The sequence below is a fragment of the Botryllus schlosseri genome, chromosome 1, assembly GCF_051294905.1.
Source record: "Botryllus schlosseri isolate E-star chromosome 1, Bs_hap1, whole genome shotgun sequence".
NCBI lineage: Eukaryota > Metazoa > Chordata > Ascidiacea > Stolidobranchia > Styelidae > Botryllus > Botryllus schlosseri.
In genome coordinates this window covers 38,942,567-38,957,586 of record NC_137236.1, presented here as the reverse complement: position 1 = coordinate 38,957,586, position 15,020 = coordinate 38,942,567, and the positions used below count along the sequence as shown (strand labels likewise).

The window sequence follows — 15,020 nt, the reverse complement described above, 5'->3', positions numbered from 1 at the left end:
CTCCGCGGTGTTAGAAACAGATGCAGTTCTATTCAAATCCAGAAATTTGCTAGAATCTCCATAGCTTTCAAGTTTCATAATCAATACACCAAAATTGTGATGTGTGGCAGCAGCTGTATTTCATAGAATATATTTCTGAACATGAGATATGCCTGAAAATTTCGCTCGAGACCTGGAGCCTTTGAAATCGTCAAAGTATGCATTACCACAATCCTATATTATAGTATACAACAATCGTCGCTTAATCCGAAAAGTTGTCAAAAATCCATGCATTTGGACACGGCACGCTGATGCGTACTTGCCACCATTCATGTTCATCCTAGACTAAAAGCTGCAACTACATACTAGCTCCACGCTATTACTATTCATTAAGGCCAGTTATCCCCAATTCAACGTAATTTTACTTAAAACCTTCATTTTTCAACCTTTTTCCATAAGAGCTCATAGTAAGCTTGCCCGGCCTTGTTCTTTGTTTACATCCTGCTGCAACCTGATTGGTTCGTGTCAAAGGTCACGTAAGTGTCTATTGTATTTCAAATCTTGTTTACATGACATGCGCCAACTGGCAATTAGTAGCGACACCTATAATTGCTGATGAACGAGAGAGACATGAAACACATTCCAACACGAACTTTGAATCTTAAGTGTGTCCTTACATGGAGGCGAGGGATGTTCATGTTGCGATTATGATCCAATGCCACTGACGGTTTAATTGCTCAATCTCATATCAGCGAATTTAATATTGGGTTTATATAACTTTCGCCAGTAAAACAACGTACTTTTGACTTCACCGGTGTTAGATGAAGTCATGCAGGTTGCGGCTACACAGAGGCGGCCAGTAGCGAGGTAAATCTTCGTTTTACGGAGCACTCAAGTATCTTTTGCGTACTTATAGAACTTATTCAATTGTATGGTCATGATTGTAAAGTACTCACACTTTTGTTTAACTGGTTATTCTAGGCAACACTTCACACTTTTTCAATTTTGATTTTGCATGATATAATATTATGGGATAAGTTTTGCTCGATTTTATGAATGAAATTGTCATAAGAATCCCCGGTATCAGTATTACTGAGAATATTTTCAAACATCTGGCTATTACGATACTACTATAAAAAAGAAGCGGATTACATCTTTCCCAAGCCCGAAATCAAAAGAAGAACTAATGACTGAGTGTGGAGTTCGTACCCACGCGGACATGTATCAATTGGAACTCAAGTCCAACGCTTTAGCCACTCGGCCAACTTGGTTCACAGTAACAGCAATCAATCATTTGACCATTCGATCAATCTGCCGGTAAAACTATTGCAGGATAGTACAATGAGGTCATGGGTTTCCCACATAATTGATTTGGTCTGAACGTAAAATATTTGAAATTTGGAGTATATTATAATTTTACATCTCAATTGCAGAAATCAAGAAATTGGACGCATCAAATTTTGAATTGATTTAGAAGTTTTGAACGCATTTTCTTCATGGTGTTGCATTAGAAGGCTGGAACGTCACAATGGTGTAAGTGTTTTACGAAATTGTTCAAAAGTAGCCAGTACCGTTTAGGACAAGTTATATGTAAAAGCTACGGACACTACTACTTCGGTAAATTCTGACAGTGCAACTTCTGACACTTGACAAAATAATAAAGTCTGTAACATGGGAGGGAAAACTGCGGATCGCTATCATCCGATAGCTCGCGTTTAAGTGTGACGGAATAAATTCGTATTCATGAATGTTTGTTCTGTAACTAAGATTTCAGATATGCACCTCTCGCATGAAGCAGGTTTGACCACCCTTGGGATGTTGCAAAGCGCACAAAGTCGCATTTTAGTCAAAGGATAACGAACAATCACAATCAAGATAGTGGATTTCATCACGACTTCTCGATGATCGCCTTGCGGAAACTTCAACAAAAACACATATAGATATATAGTATCAAAAATGCAGCAATAAATGAATTTTCTGATGTTACATTTGAGTTGCATACATGTAGTGTAATTCACTTCATTAGTAATTTTGAGTTTTCTAGGTTCACCGGTCTGCAACAGATGTTTGACCGGTCAACGAGCACTGCTCCATCTAAGCTGCGCGCGTGCGCGGAAGCCCATCGCTTTACAAGTTGCCGCGCAGAGAAAAAACGTGTAATGCGCACTAGAAAACCGAAGTGATGACCTCTTTTTGGTCGTTACGAACTGTTGTACAAGGGACCGCGCCGTGTTTAGGTGAATGCGTGCAGACTCGTGAAAAATGACAGGGAGCATTGTCCGCGAGATCAAAAAGGTTGAGAACCACTTGGCCAATTTATCTCTACCCGGTACTCTACTCGTGACACCCGCTAGATGTCGGTGACACGATACATATCAACATTCATAACATGCCTTTTATAAAGAAGCAGACATCCAGTACTTAATATCATGGATTTAGCGAAATATGCCAAAATTATGCCATACATTTTACGCAGAAGGGGTGCCTGGTACGATTCCGATGTCACCAATGTACCTTACAGAATCCATCTACTACCAAGTCCGTGACAAAGACAGCGATTTTGTAGAGTTCATTATTTTCGTGAAGCAGGCACTTGAAGTTACTTTTCCCATCGTGCACTGTTCAACCACAGTGTCCTATATGGTGTCGACACAAGCAAATCTCACGGCTCAGTGAAATTGTATCACGTCACAATTTCCATTTGGCTACAGGCAATTTGAAGGTAATTTTTGACTGGCTTGCCGAGCATTAAATTTGGTAAAACGGGTATTAATCGAAAGCGGACCCTGCACTGATTTATTCCGCTCGCGGCCCTGGAACCCCCGCAATCATCCTTGAATTTTTCACTGTTATGGAGATTGGCATTGGGACGCAACAATGCTGTCTGGCGAAACGAGAGAGTTGCTCAGGAGAAAAAGAGCGGGCAGCATTGTTGCATCACGATGCCAATCTCCATAACAATGAATAATTCGAGGCTGATTGTGGGGGTTCCAGGGCCGCGAGCGGAATAAAATTTATATTTTCGTGATCAGTGCAAAGTCAGCTTTCGATTGATACCCGTTTTACCAAATTTAATGGTTGGCACGCCGGTCAAAAAGAATCGTCAAATTGCCTGTAGCCAAATGGAAATTTTGACGTGATACAATTTCACTGAGCCGCGAGATTTGCTCTGTCGACACCATATAGGACACTATGGTTCAACTGCTAGGTGCTTCCACAGAATGTCACTCAATCCACTCCAAGAAGACTGTATATAGATTTACCACCATGAGCTTCGGCGTGTTGACTGCTCAATTGAAGAAACTCAATGCTCAATTATACATCAATTCATTTATTTTCTCAACTCAGATTAAATTAATCAAATAAATGGATACACCAACACACTCCTTGAGCATGTTTCAGCATTTATGTCCAGACTCCGGAAGGAACATCCATATCAAAGCATCTCGCCAACTCTCGAGTTAACACTTTGAAAATGTGCCTGTTTGCGTTTCCGACGTTGATGGAGTGATCTTGGTCAGCGTAAAACTGGAAGAAATGAAATGCTGATGTATCTATAGATATATTTGCTTCGATGAACGTATAGGGGAAACTAGACGTTCCCGGGACGCTATTCAACTATACAACAATATACTGCGATTACAAATTATGGAAAAATATAGAGTGTGGGGTTCGAACCCACTGGACAGAATCGAGCACTTGAGTGATTCCATTCTGATTCGAATCGAATTGAGTACTCGAGTATCATTTATGACGTTATATGAGTATATATTATAAGGAAAGTTTAAATTTGCACCTTTTATACGACCAAAAATAAGTTAATCTCAGTTCTATAAACAATTATAGATAATACGGTATATTTACGACAAAAACAATATAGGCCTACTCCGTGGAAGTGGCGAGATAGCGCAGTGGTATAATCCACAGCTGCAACACCAATGGATAGGTCGGGTTAAATTCTGTCGGTGGTCGACTCCATATTACCTATTTAAGTGTTGAAGGCTTATCCATCCTCCTCCGCGCCATCTCATCCGTGTAAGCGGTGTCTTATGAAAGCCTATAAGTGGGCAGTGCTACAAGTGGGCAGCTGCGGAACAAAAATGAAAAAAAAATCTCCATGGTGTAGATGACAATAGCAGTCGACAAACACCATGAATACAAAAAACAAACATATGTTCCATGGAATTTTGTTTCAAAACTGAAACATTGTGGTGTTGGTTGATCACATATTCCAAAAGTCTTATTTCAGATACTTAGTAGCTATAGCAATTACTGCATGTTTCGGATGATAATAATTGTTTCAGCGGGAATAGACGTACACTTTTAGTGCTCGAAAACATAGTATATCCCCCATGAACTCGAAAAGTAGTGTTAATACTCCATTCACATTCGAGTCCTCGAATAATTCTGCCCAGCCCAAGTCACCAAACAATTATACTGCCATTATAGTTTGAAAAAAGTACTGGGTGTGGGGTTCGAACCCACGCGGACATTCGTCCATTGGAACTTAAGTCCAACGCCTTAACCACTCGGCCAACCCAGTCGACGACTGGAAGAGAATACTTGATAATCCGTATTTAGTGGATGTAGGATGCAGCAGCATCCAACCAGTAGGACGAAGACTTGTAAAAAGAAGCTTGTACTTACAATCGCTTTGAAATCGATGTCTTTTTCTACGAGCGCGCTTTCCATTCTTGCTGCGTTTTGAAAATGGACGTTGTCTGAAAAATTGGGACAGTAACAAACTACTCCATTTCTTTAGTACTTGTGTAAGTATTCTTTATTCACAAGACTTGCTCAAGTGGTTTTGTTTTTAATCGCCTTCCACCTCTACACACCGTTGTTAGGCGAAATTACCTACTATTAAAACTTTCGATTGTCTAAACTTGGGAGTAGTTGCGGGGTATGTGTTGTGCCACTTTTATGAATGAAATGGTCTCACCACCACGACGAAATAACCTCTGTATCACGGTTACCGCATTTGTTCAAGAAGATTGCGTTTATTTGCCGTGTCAATTTGCGGCAATCAGTAATATAGTCCTTCGATTTTGAAATTATACAATATCTGCTTTGATCAATTGCTGAATATATACAACCCTTCGACAAACCTACCTTTTGAAGCTGCTTATTTCATTAGCCTAATTTTCACGCCTTCATTTCCTACTTTACATGAAGTGGTTATAATTTGTATTCGAAATGGTCCTCTACTCTACCTTCAGTAGAAATTTACTACCTTATTACATCTATTTTCACTTCAGTACAAGGAATATAGTTTACCACCGCTGGTGTAGCGACAATGTCTTACCATCAGCAGTTCCGTGTATCAACACGTATCGGGATTGCGGAAAGTTGTCTAATTTTTGCAGAACAGAGGCACCGTTGTAGCCGTCTTCGTTGCCGTCGACAAGAGTCATGTACCGTTCCGAGTAGATGGTGTCTGTATGAAACAAGAAACATTGGTGTCCGCTCAATACCGAAAATGCTTTAACCGAGAATGCTATTACCAAGAAGGACTATACCGAGAATGGACATTACCGGGAATGCAATATATGCAATGCAGGCATGTTATGCATATGAACAGGTCGTGTGTGAGCATCACGGCGTTGCCACATTCGGTATCGATTCTCAGATATAAATTTCTCGACAACGTCCGTTACATTAAGCTAGAATCTTGGCATTGGCCATTCTCGGTAATGTCCATTCTCGGTAATGCCCATCTCGGTAATAGCATTCTCGGTAATAGTATGGAACCAGAAACATTATTCAATTGAAGAATCACAGACCAACAGGAGCCTACCATAGAATCGCCAGTCGACTAAGGGCGCTACGGCCAGTCCGCATTTGATCTTTCTCTCCGCTTCAGCTGGTCCATCATTGGCAAGTATCATAGATGTTGTATATCCTCCGTACGACTATAAATGAAGAAGTATGATTCAATTCCCTATCAACTATTATTATAGAGCATCACTCATGATCGCGTCATAAGACTATCGATGATTAGGTAATTTAAAAGAAGTATCTTATACGTGACCGCTTGAATAAAAATCATTTGTAAACTATATAGATTAAATGTTTTAACAGTGAACTATTCATTGCATTGCAAAAAATATAGAATTTATAACAGGGGTGTCAAACATACGGCCCGGGTGCCGCACCCGGCCCGACAGACGATTTAATCCGGCCCGCGAAGCAATTCTGAGTAGATTGAAAAATTCTGATATTTTCCAGCATATTTCTAACAAATTTTGAGATCTCTTCTTGAAATACTTCCACGTTCATAGGACCCATTATAATCACCCGACTACGGCGCTGTGGTTTCACTATATTTACCACCAGTAACAATTAAGTCGGTGAAATTGACATACAATTTCAAGAAGGCAAAAAGTACACCCTAAGTTCAGAGTTTTATACAAATAAGAACAAAAAAGTAGTTATGCACCGAAGCGAAAACGTCAATGCGTTATATGCAGTTTACGTGGAAAATATGTCAGTTAGACAAATATATAATTGAAATATCTATGGTCGCACTGCTTTGTCACTTTCGACCCAATATATCCAGAAACATGAGGGAAACCGGACTCGCGGTATAATAATTATAACCCAAATTCCAACGCCTGCGTTTTCAATCTCTTTCCAATATCTTGTATTCCTAACAACGCATATGCATGTCTAATGCCAGATTACGACTGAATCAAAGTGAGCATAGAAAATGCCAAATTATATCGTCGTTAACCACGCCACTGTTTTAGCGGTTCAACAGGACAATCATCGTATTTTTGCCAATTCCAACGTTCGCAAATAAAGGGGTTGCTACTTGCTACTTTAAAAACCCTATGATCCGTGTAATAACTATGTATGCTTCTAAGGTATTCCAGCGAAAAGCAAGAGCACGAGGTAGCATTTTGGTATCAGTTGACTGGTGTCCGGCCCGCGAGCGATTTGAAGGCTTCAATCCTGCCCGCGACGCAATTTGAGTTTGACACCCCTGATCTATAATATAAGCTATTTAAAAAATGTATTTCATTATACGACTGTAATCATTGCAATTTAATAATTAGTTCCAATTCCAATCAATCGAATCAATCGAATCAAGGAGAGTTACAGTTTTTTTACGGTTAGGCTATATAATTTACCTATACCAGAGTTGGTGTGAAACGAAATGTTACAAATATCCTAATTGGATGAATTAGATTTTGTGTATTTGCAGTAATTCTTCATGTTTTTATGATTTTAGGCTACTTTGGCGATCTCAACTTTGAAGTTTTCAGTTTTTTTGAGCAAAATTGGGTCTAGATCAGTGGTTCTCAACCGCCGGTCCGCGACGACATTCCTGCCGGTCCGCGAGGTATATTACAATTTTATACTTCAATTTCAAGATGTAATGTTGAAGGATTGTCCATTGATAGAATAAATAAAACATCAAATTTTATAATAATTCAGAAGTTCGTGAGGTATCATTGTGGCTTGGAACATGTTCGATTTGACTTATAGATCAAGACGTGTATTTGACGAGCGACAAGTGCAGAACGGGTACGAACTGACTCATCGCTAAACAGCGCAGTTGGCGCGATCATTCGTTTTCGATTCATTCATTTTGTGTAGGACCGTAACTGGGGCACCCAAAACCGCCCAATTGGATAGGGGTCGAGCTTGAAAAGTGCCCAAATTATTTTGCAAACAACCTAAATCATAGCGCATTTTTCTGAAACTTTTCCCAACATTTTTCAATTTCTTTTCGCGCTTTGCGCGATTTAGTGTCACTAAATGTCTTGCATATTAGATGCCCTTCTCCGAGATATACGCATGATTTATAGAAATAGGCATTTCGGCGTCAGCCATTACCACGCCACGACGTACCAACCCGTAATGAAGTATAGCCTAACATGGAACTCCGAAGGGTGTGCCAAAAATTCGGCAGCGAGAAAACCGATTCAGTCATGAATGATCGATAATATTCGGTATTGCCGCGATTAAGCTACATAAACTCTCTGCTTACACCGAGTAGAATGAATGTGCTCACAAGTACAGGTGAAAACATCCACCGAACTGTACGGTCTGGGGGTGAATCCCCCGGAAGTTTGGCTTATCTCCCTGTGGGGGACCAAGACCAACGTTTTTTGGGGTGGGCTAACGAAGTGCTTTTGCGGCCCGGATTTCCGGATGGCCGGTATAGTTGCTGCGAGGTGTTTTCCTGCGGCACACGTTGTATTCGTAGTTGCCAGAGTAGCGTATGCGTCTGATGGAAGTGGGCAATGAGCAAGGTAGCACGCCAAGGTTCTTCGTTCAACTTGGTTCGAGTTGGCGCGGTCGGTTAAACCAACGACCTTCGGCGCAAAAGACTGTAAACGACTCTCGGCGGCAGCACGTTTATCTGGATAAGGCAATTTTACCTCGGGTCAGCAGACTGACTACCATAAAATCACATGGATGCTATCATGAAGATAATTAATTACGATCAAAACCCTTTAAATGTCCCTCTCTAGCACCATATAATTGCAAAAAACGTTTGCATACTTTACATTTTGGCTTCATTTCAATTTTTGAAGTGCACCGGTCCGCCAGACATTTTTTTTTTAATTTTACCGTTCCGCGAGGTGAAAAAGGTTGAGAACCACTGGTCTAGATGAACCACTTTTTTGCTCACATGAAAATCGCTATTTCTACGCATACTTGATTGGGCTACCTACGGTGACTACTTTGACCATCTTTCGTACTTACCCATCCCCAGGCTGCTATTTTCGTTTCGTCGATCCAATCCATGTTGCCCATGTACCTGAAATTTTAATGTCAGCTTGTGATTCGTAACGCACGTATTTAATGAGCTACCAGTGCATATTGCCGTTTATGATTTTAGAATGCTGCATGAATATAGTGTACAACAGCATCTTTCCGCAATTTCATTGGCGAATCTAATATATTTACTTGCTTATATTTATTTCCATTTTCCTTAACTATATAAGACTTTCAAATCACACTTCGAGTTCAAGTATCATAAATAATTTCGTGTCGGTTTAAAATAACATACAAGATAGGCCTACACCTAAACAACAAGTAATTCGCCGAAAAGCGTGATGCTAGTGAGCAATCATAATCAATTTGATACTCGGTTCTGCAAATATTTATGGCTTCATCTATATATCAGTGGTCCTCAAACTGAGGCGCTCGCCCCCATGGGGAGCGTGAAAGCATCTGAAGGGTGGCGCGAATCTGCGGCAAACTTAAAACACAATTCGCGCTCCGCGCGATTTATCTCAATATATAGCTGTTGCTCTGTGCAGAGCCGGAATTTAATATTCGAGAATTCTCAACAGTTATAACCTTCCATGTCATCAAACTGTCCGTTGGGATTGCGGGCATTGCGGTTGCATTTTGTGATATGACAATAAGGGGTGGGAGCGAAATTTTTCACTCTCATAAAGATTGGCGTGTAGATAAACGTTTGAGAACCACTACTCTCTTTGATACCTCCATCTTCCTTATTTGCATTGTCGTCATCAATCATTGAAAATTCTGATTAGAAAATACTTACTCAGCAAATTCCAGCTGATCGAGAGCTTCTTTAACTCCCAAATTCTTGTAAACCTCATGCATGAAGTCTTCGCCTACAAATAATATTTAGATTGCAAGGCCAGTAATTCCCATGTAACTCAATTATCTTCAAGTTGAGTAGATTTCGCTAGAAGCAAATATTTGTAGTATAACCAGAGTCGTTATTTCTTACTTTTTTTTTTTATCACGGCGGTTATGTTTGTCAAATTCGTGTCTTATTACTTGTTAGATAAGAGTGATTAAATGTCGTTGACATTCAGTCCACATGGGGTCCCCTGACACATTTTTATACGCACCGTAAAAATTTGAACCCCTTCCGTCGACACTGGCCACGACTACGTCCATAGCACTAGGTAGGAACCGGGATGACCATCCTCGAGACCAACCATTGTAGACTCTCTGGTATCCGGGACCTGCATACCTGTACGCAATTGTAGGTTAATGCTACAGAATTGACATAAATTTTAACTTGTAAACGTTGTCGGTTTGAAGTGAACTGAAACTGAATATTTTGCCGATATTTAAGTTTCCCAAGTGATAAACTGCGAATAGCATGACATGTTGTTGAAGATGGAGGTTATTTTACAGACGATGACTTCTGGTTTTCAGATGGATTCGTCCACTTCAACATTCTGACAACGAACACAGTGAGAAACACATTCATGGCGAGTATATCGTTATGAATAGCCTATATAATTATAGAGAAACAAAGCAATCATTTACGACTTACACGTCGATCAATAAAGGATATTTCCTGGTTGCATCAAAGTTTGGCGGCTTCCAAACTTGGTAGGAGAAGGCTAAAAGGAAAATTCAAAAGAATTGGAAGTGATATTACTTTATTTTTTGTCGCATTCACAAAGCATTGTCAAACTTTTTTTATTCATATTAAACAGGGAAATATAGCGATAGACTATGTTGAAGGTCATCTTACATATTAGAGAGCTATCAAAAGTCTGAGAGATATGTGGAGCATGCGTGTACCTGTAGGGTAAAGACTTTTGTAGCGGACCTGTAGCGGTCATGGTGCAAATCTGGTTATTTATGATATCTGCGGTCATGAATTTTGCACGTGGTTTCTTGTAATCATGAGATTGTCTCTTTTTGGTTTAGACGTCGAGTCGACCGGTCGCGTGACAGCCTGCCCATAACCATTGTATGATGTGGTGTCAATACATCGCAGTATGTGTGTGAAGCTTTGTATAGTGCATTTCCAGTACGAAAATGGGGCCGTTACACTTTAACTTAAAGTGGCACGAAAATTAAACACCCGGATAATTCGGATAACCTCACATCGGAACAATTCACCCGACAAACGCATCAATTCCAGCACTCACTGTATCCAGACGTGCTCTCGAAGGTGCCATATTCTTTGGTCGAAACATCTGTGTTTTCAACTGTGGTCACCAGATCTTCGTTCATTTCGAGCTCTTCTTCAGCATTAAAGACCATGTCTGGATCCGTTTGTGTGTGGTCGATTTTCGCCATTAGGTAGAGCGGGGGTAGTGAGTCACCTGGGCAATTAAAGCTATTTATATATACTTGCATCGTACATTGCTTCATTGCTACATTGTCTGTGGTCCAATTCGAAACCAATTTGATTCGATTTAACGCTGTTTCGATTAGTAACTGATGAAATTGAGCAACGTATAGCAGAACTATGCATCACCAATAAATGAATCCTTCTACATTTTCCAGACACTCAAGCACAGTAGGTTTGCCTACCTTAACTACATGCTGGGGTAATGTTTTTTTCTGTTACATGCATGCCCATTGTCCAGTCTATACCTAAGAGTTTTCAGGGAAAACCACCCCATTTTAGAATTTTCGACTTTGTAAAGTATGGGCAGTGTTGGAATAGGCCTATGTAACTTTAGAAGATGTTTTATGCGCCATTGACAATTCGACCCAAAGGGTTACCACAGTTTGGTAAGCCATTGTCAGGTGCGGCAAGGACTGCGTGCGTATAGTATCGTCAGCAGCATATTAAGAAGTGTCGCTTTCATAGTTACACCCAGTATCCCGGTCGAAACTTTACTATATTCTTATGTAAAGAGTTGCATATCTTGTATGCTCTGAGCGAATGAAAATACCTGCCGATATATCAGAGGTTCTTAACCGGGGTTGATTCCCACATATCCCCTGGAGTCCGATGGAGGTCAGGACGCTCTCGCAACTCACAAAGTAGAAGTTACAATCACTAGCAGAAATTATTCATTATAATCTCTTGTTCTGTGTGAATATCATGATATAATGGTTTCGCTATATCATCAACTATTCTATATTAATCTATTCAATTCAATATATTGTTATCATTTACATCAGTGGTTCTTAACCTTGCCACCAGCGCCCCCCAGGGGGCGCTGGCGATCTTGAAGGGGGGCGGAAACGCTCAGGGGGCGATATGGGGGGCGCTGGGCTCAGGGGGGCGGTATGGGGGGCGCTGGAGAAAAATGGCTTCGCAGTAGATGATGTGGTGATAGGACATATCCTTAATGAGTATTCAGAGCAAATTAACACCGAAAACGTCGTTACATATAGCCTTCAAAATACATATAGGTTTAATTGTCCATGGGCGCCTAAATGACCGACACCGAATGTTCCTGTATTGGCAATCAGAACCCCAGAAGACGAATTCCATCTGGCAGGGAAAAATTATATGTCAGTAAAGAAATATCAACCTGAAATCGTGTGCGTCTTTTAGTTTAGTACGATTAGGCGACAGGGATATTCCTGCTGGGCGATATCCCCGTTGAGCGATTCTATATTTTTTGATATTGCAGACAGGAAATAACATTATGCAACGAAGTCATACCAACGGGTTCGCCCGCCCGAATATGTTTAATTATTAGTAACGGGCCCTACAGTTTCCAAGAAACCTCACAATGTTCGCTTGAAGTTTTGATTAGTCTGCGCACACTCAACGACTCACTGCGCTGACCCTTGGACAACAGTGCGTAACGACTTAAAAAAGGTAATAACTCCGGATTTGTTGTGCGCAACGTAGATTTTCTGTGTGCAGAGACCGTGTCAGTACTGTGCACGTGCGCAGCTTAGAGGGAACATTGCACCTCACTCAGCTCTACCGGTAAATGTGTTTACGTGAGCAGAGAGAGGATAAAAATTGATCTCAATTAACATGCAATTCCCGGTGATATTGACCAATTCAATCATTAATTAGTGAATTTTTTCGCACTTCGCGCGAATAGGCGAGATTAGATGCCTCAGTAAATGGACACCCAATGTAGATACCTAATAGGCTATCAGCAAATAGCGGACAGCCTAATGGGGGTCTGGAAGTGAAGTCCCCCGGAATTTTGGTTTATCACCCGATGGGGCCCAGGACCAACGTTTTTAGTTTGGGGGGGGGGGCTGACGAAGTGCTGTTACGGCCCTGGTAACGAATAATTGTACTTGCGGGCACGCCCGAATATGTTTAATTAATAATTACGTGCCCTTTATTTTCCTATACAACAGCTCACTCAGTGCTACTGGTAAATCTGATTACGTGGGCTGAGAGGATAAAAAGTTTATATAGCGACTTATATATGTAATTACCACCTATTCATTCATGCATTATGGAAAATTTTGGTACTTAGGGCGACCAGGCCACACAAACTTTGCTGACCATCAAAATCACGATATGGGGTTCGTGGGGGCGAAGCCCTCAGAAGTTCGGTTTATCACGCTATGGGTGCGCAAGGCAATCGTTTTTAGGGGGGTTAACGAAGTGCTGTTACGGCCCTCCCTCTTACTCATTGTCTTTATTACATTCCTTACAATATGAAGTTGGGGGGGCGCTGGAGCACGATAATTTTTGAAAGGGGGCGCTGGAAGAAAAAAGGTTAAGAACCACTGATTTACATCATTTCAATACAGCACAGGAATACGACACAATGAAAGATAGAAAAGTGTCGATATCACTTAGAATAGTCTATGAAATCAGACACCCAACTGGCCTACGCGATGTAAATAGGAGGCATGCACACTGAATGAAAAGTAAAAATTGACAAATATAAAAGGACATGCAACAAAAAGAGGTGTCATCTGTCGGAAGGCGAGATCGATATGCCAGGTCGTGGTCCGGTAAACTTGCGGGCTGACCAGTATTGATTCAGTAAAAATAGTTTGTATTCCGATTTGAATGTGGACACTGGACATGCTTGACGACTATCGGTAGCCGGCGAGATACTTTTCCACACTGAATTTCCGGTATATTTGATATAGCGATGACATTTTATGTCAAGCATATGGCAGTTGGGCGAAGTGAACGCACGTATGTGTTGTACTTATGCACTTTTGATACCGAGGTAAAGAAGTCATTGAAGTTTTTGGGTAGACAGGCTAACTGCAGTGGAACTGATTCATAAACTTAGCAATTACTAGCTTCTTCATATCTGTTAGGGTTAGGACACCGAATATTTTGAGAAGTGATATGTTGGAGACCTATATTTGTTTTTGTGACTACTCGGAAATTTCGGCTTCATATATTTGTTTTAGTGACTACTCGAAAATTTGGGCTTCACCAAAGGCATGCATATTAGCGTAGCTGTAAGGGTTTACCAGGTTAGTATATGCCAAGAACCACTGCCCTATACATTTTTTATCAACGCGGTACAAATGACTTAATACAGCGGCGGGCAACTTCTCCAGTCGGCGGGCCGGATACAGGAAAATTGGGTACTTGGCGGGCCGAATTATAGAATCGTACATTATTCGCCCATTTATCCACATATACACGGAATAAATCGTATTTAATGAATGTATTTAAGCGACAGCAATGTCACTCCAAAGCCATTTCTCGCCGATAATCACGAAGACAATGCAGATTTGAGAACAGCGCCAGCCGCAAGCTTATTGGTCATTCTTGCGCAACCGATTGAGCATTCGCACTCTCACTCTCGTGCGCACTTGCTCCTGAGCTGCTCAGACTGCATGGTTGCCTTTTTTACCATAAATTGGCTTTAGCCATATGGAAAGTGTGACGTAGACCAATTTCACTGAGCCGTGAGATTTGCTTGTGTCCACACCATATAGCACACTATGGTGCAATCCTTAATTCAGATTACAAGGCGTTCGATAAGTTCGGTACCCCAAGTTTAACAAGATTTATCATTTCATTTGGGTTGAGCACATGGTAAATGCCGATAATGAAAGTCTTCTCGCTTCGACGAACTTACGCGTAAGCTCTACTCTCGCACGCTGGGTAGTGCGCAGACTGCGCACCCACGTATATAATAATATACAGTCAGTAAAATTTGACGTTTAAGCAAGTAGTGGGGAATCTCAGCAGACTGGGGCCGCGGGCCACATTATCATGTAAGACGGGAAATAGTCCGTGGGGCGGACAAAATCCAGTCGCGGGCCGGATCCGGCCCGCGGGCCGTATGTTGCCCGCCCCTGATTTAAGATTATCATATCATGATCACTTAGCCAGCACGCGCTAGAAAATTGAGTACGATTGCGGGGATCCGTTCAACCGCGACACGACA

At 41.2% G+C, this 15,020-nt stretch overlaps 1 protein-coding gene and 1 non-coding gene across 2 annotated transcripts in view; both read right to left on the bottom strand.

Annotated features, from left to right (window-relative positions):
• Window positions 1–3,290: 3,290 nt before the first annotated feature.
• The window catches only part of LOC145449374 (dipeptidyl peptidase 4-like), a 34,794-nt gene continuing 23,064 nt past the window's right edge, over window positions 3,291–15,020 (bottom strand). The window contains exons 15-23 of the mRNA XM_080327725.1: window positions 10,866–11,042; window positions 10,259–10,328; window positions 9,825–9,949; window positions 9,509–9,581; window positions 8,698–8,752; window positions 5,777–5,891; window positions 5,285–5,416; window positions 4,627–4,700; window positions 3,291–3,507 (exon numbers count right to left, since the gene is read on the bottom strand). Of these exons, the coding sequence (XP_080183851.1) occupies window positions 3,385–3,507; window positions 4,627–4,700; window positions 5,285–5,416; window positions 5,777–5,891; window positions 8,698–8,752; window positions 9,509–9,581; window positions 9,825–9,949; window positions 10,259–10,328; window positions 10,866–11,042 (944 nt within the window). The 3' untranslated portion in view covers window positions 3,291–3,384. The remainder of the gene's footprint in view (window positions 3,508–4,626; window positions 4,701–5,284; window positions 5,417–5,776; window positions 5,892–8,697; window positions 8,753–9,508; window positions 9,582–9,824; window positions 9,950–10,258; window positions 10,329–10,865; window positions 11,043–15,020) is intronic.
• Window positions 4,440–4,522, bottom strand: Trnal-uaa (transfer RNA leucine (anticodon UAA)). The gene has a single exon. It is a non-coding gene; the product is annotated as a tRNA-Leu (tRNA).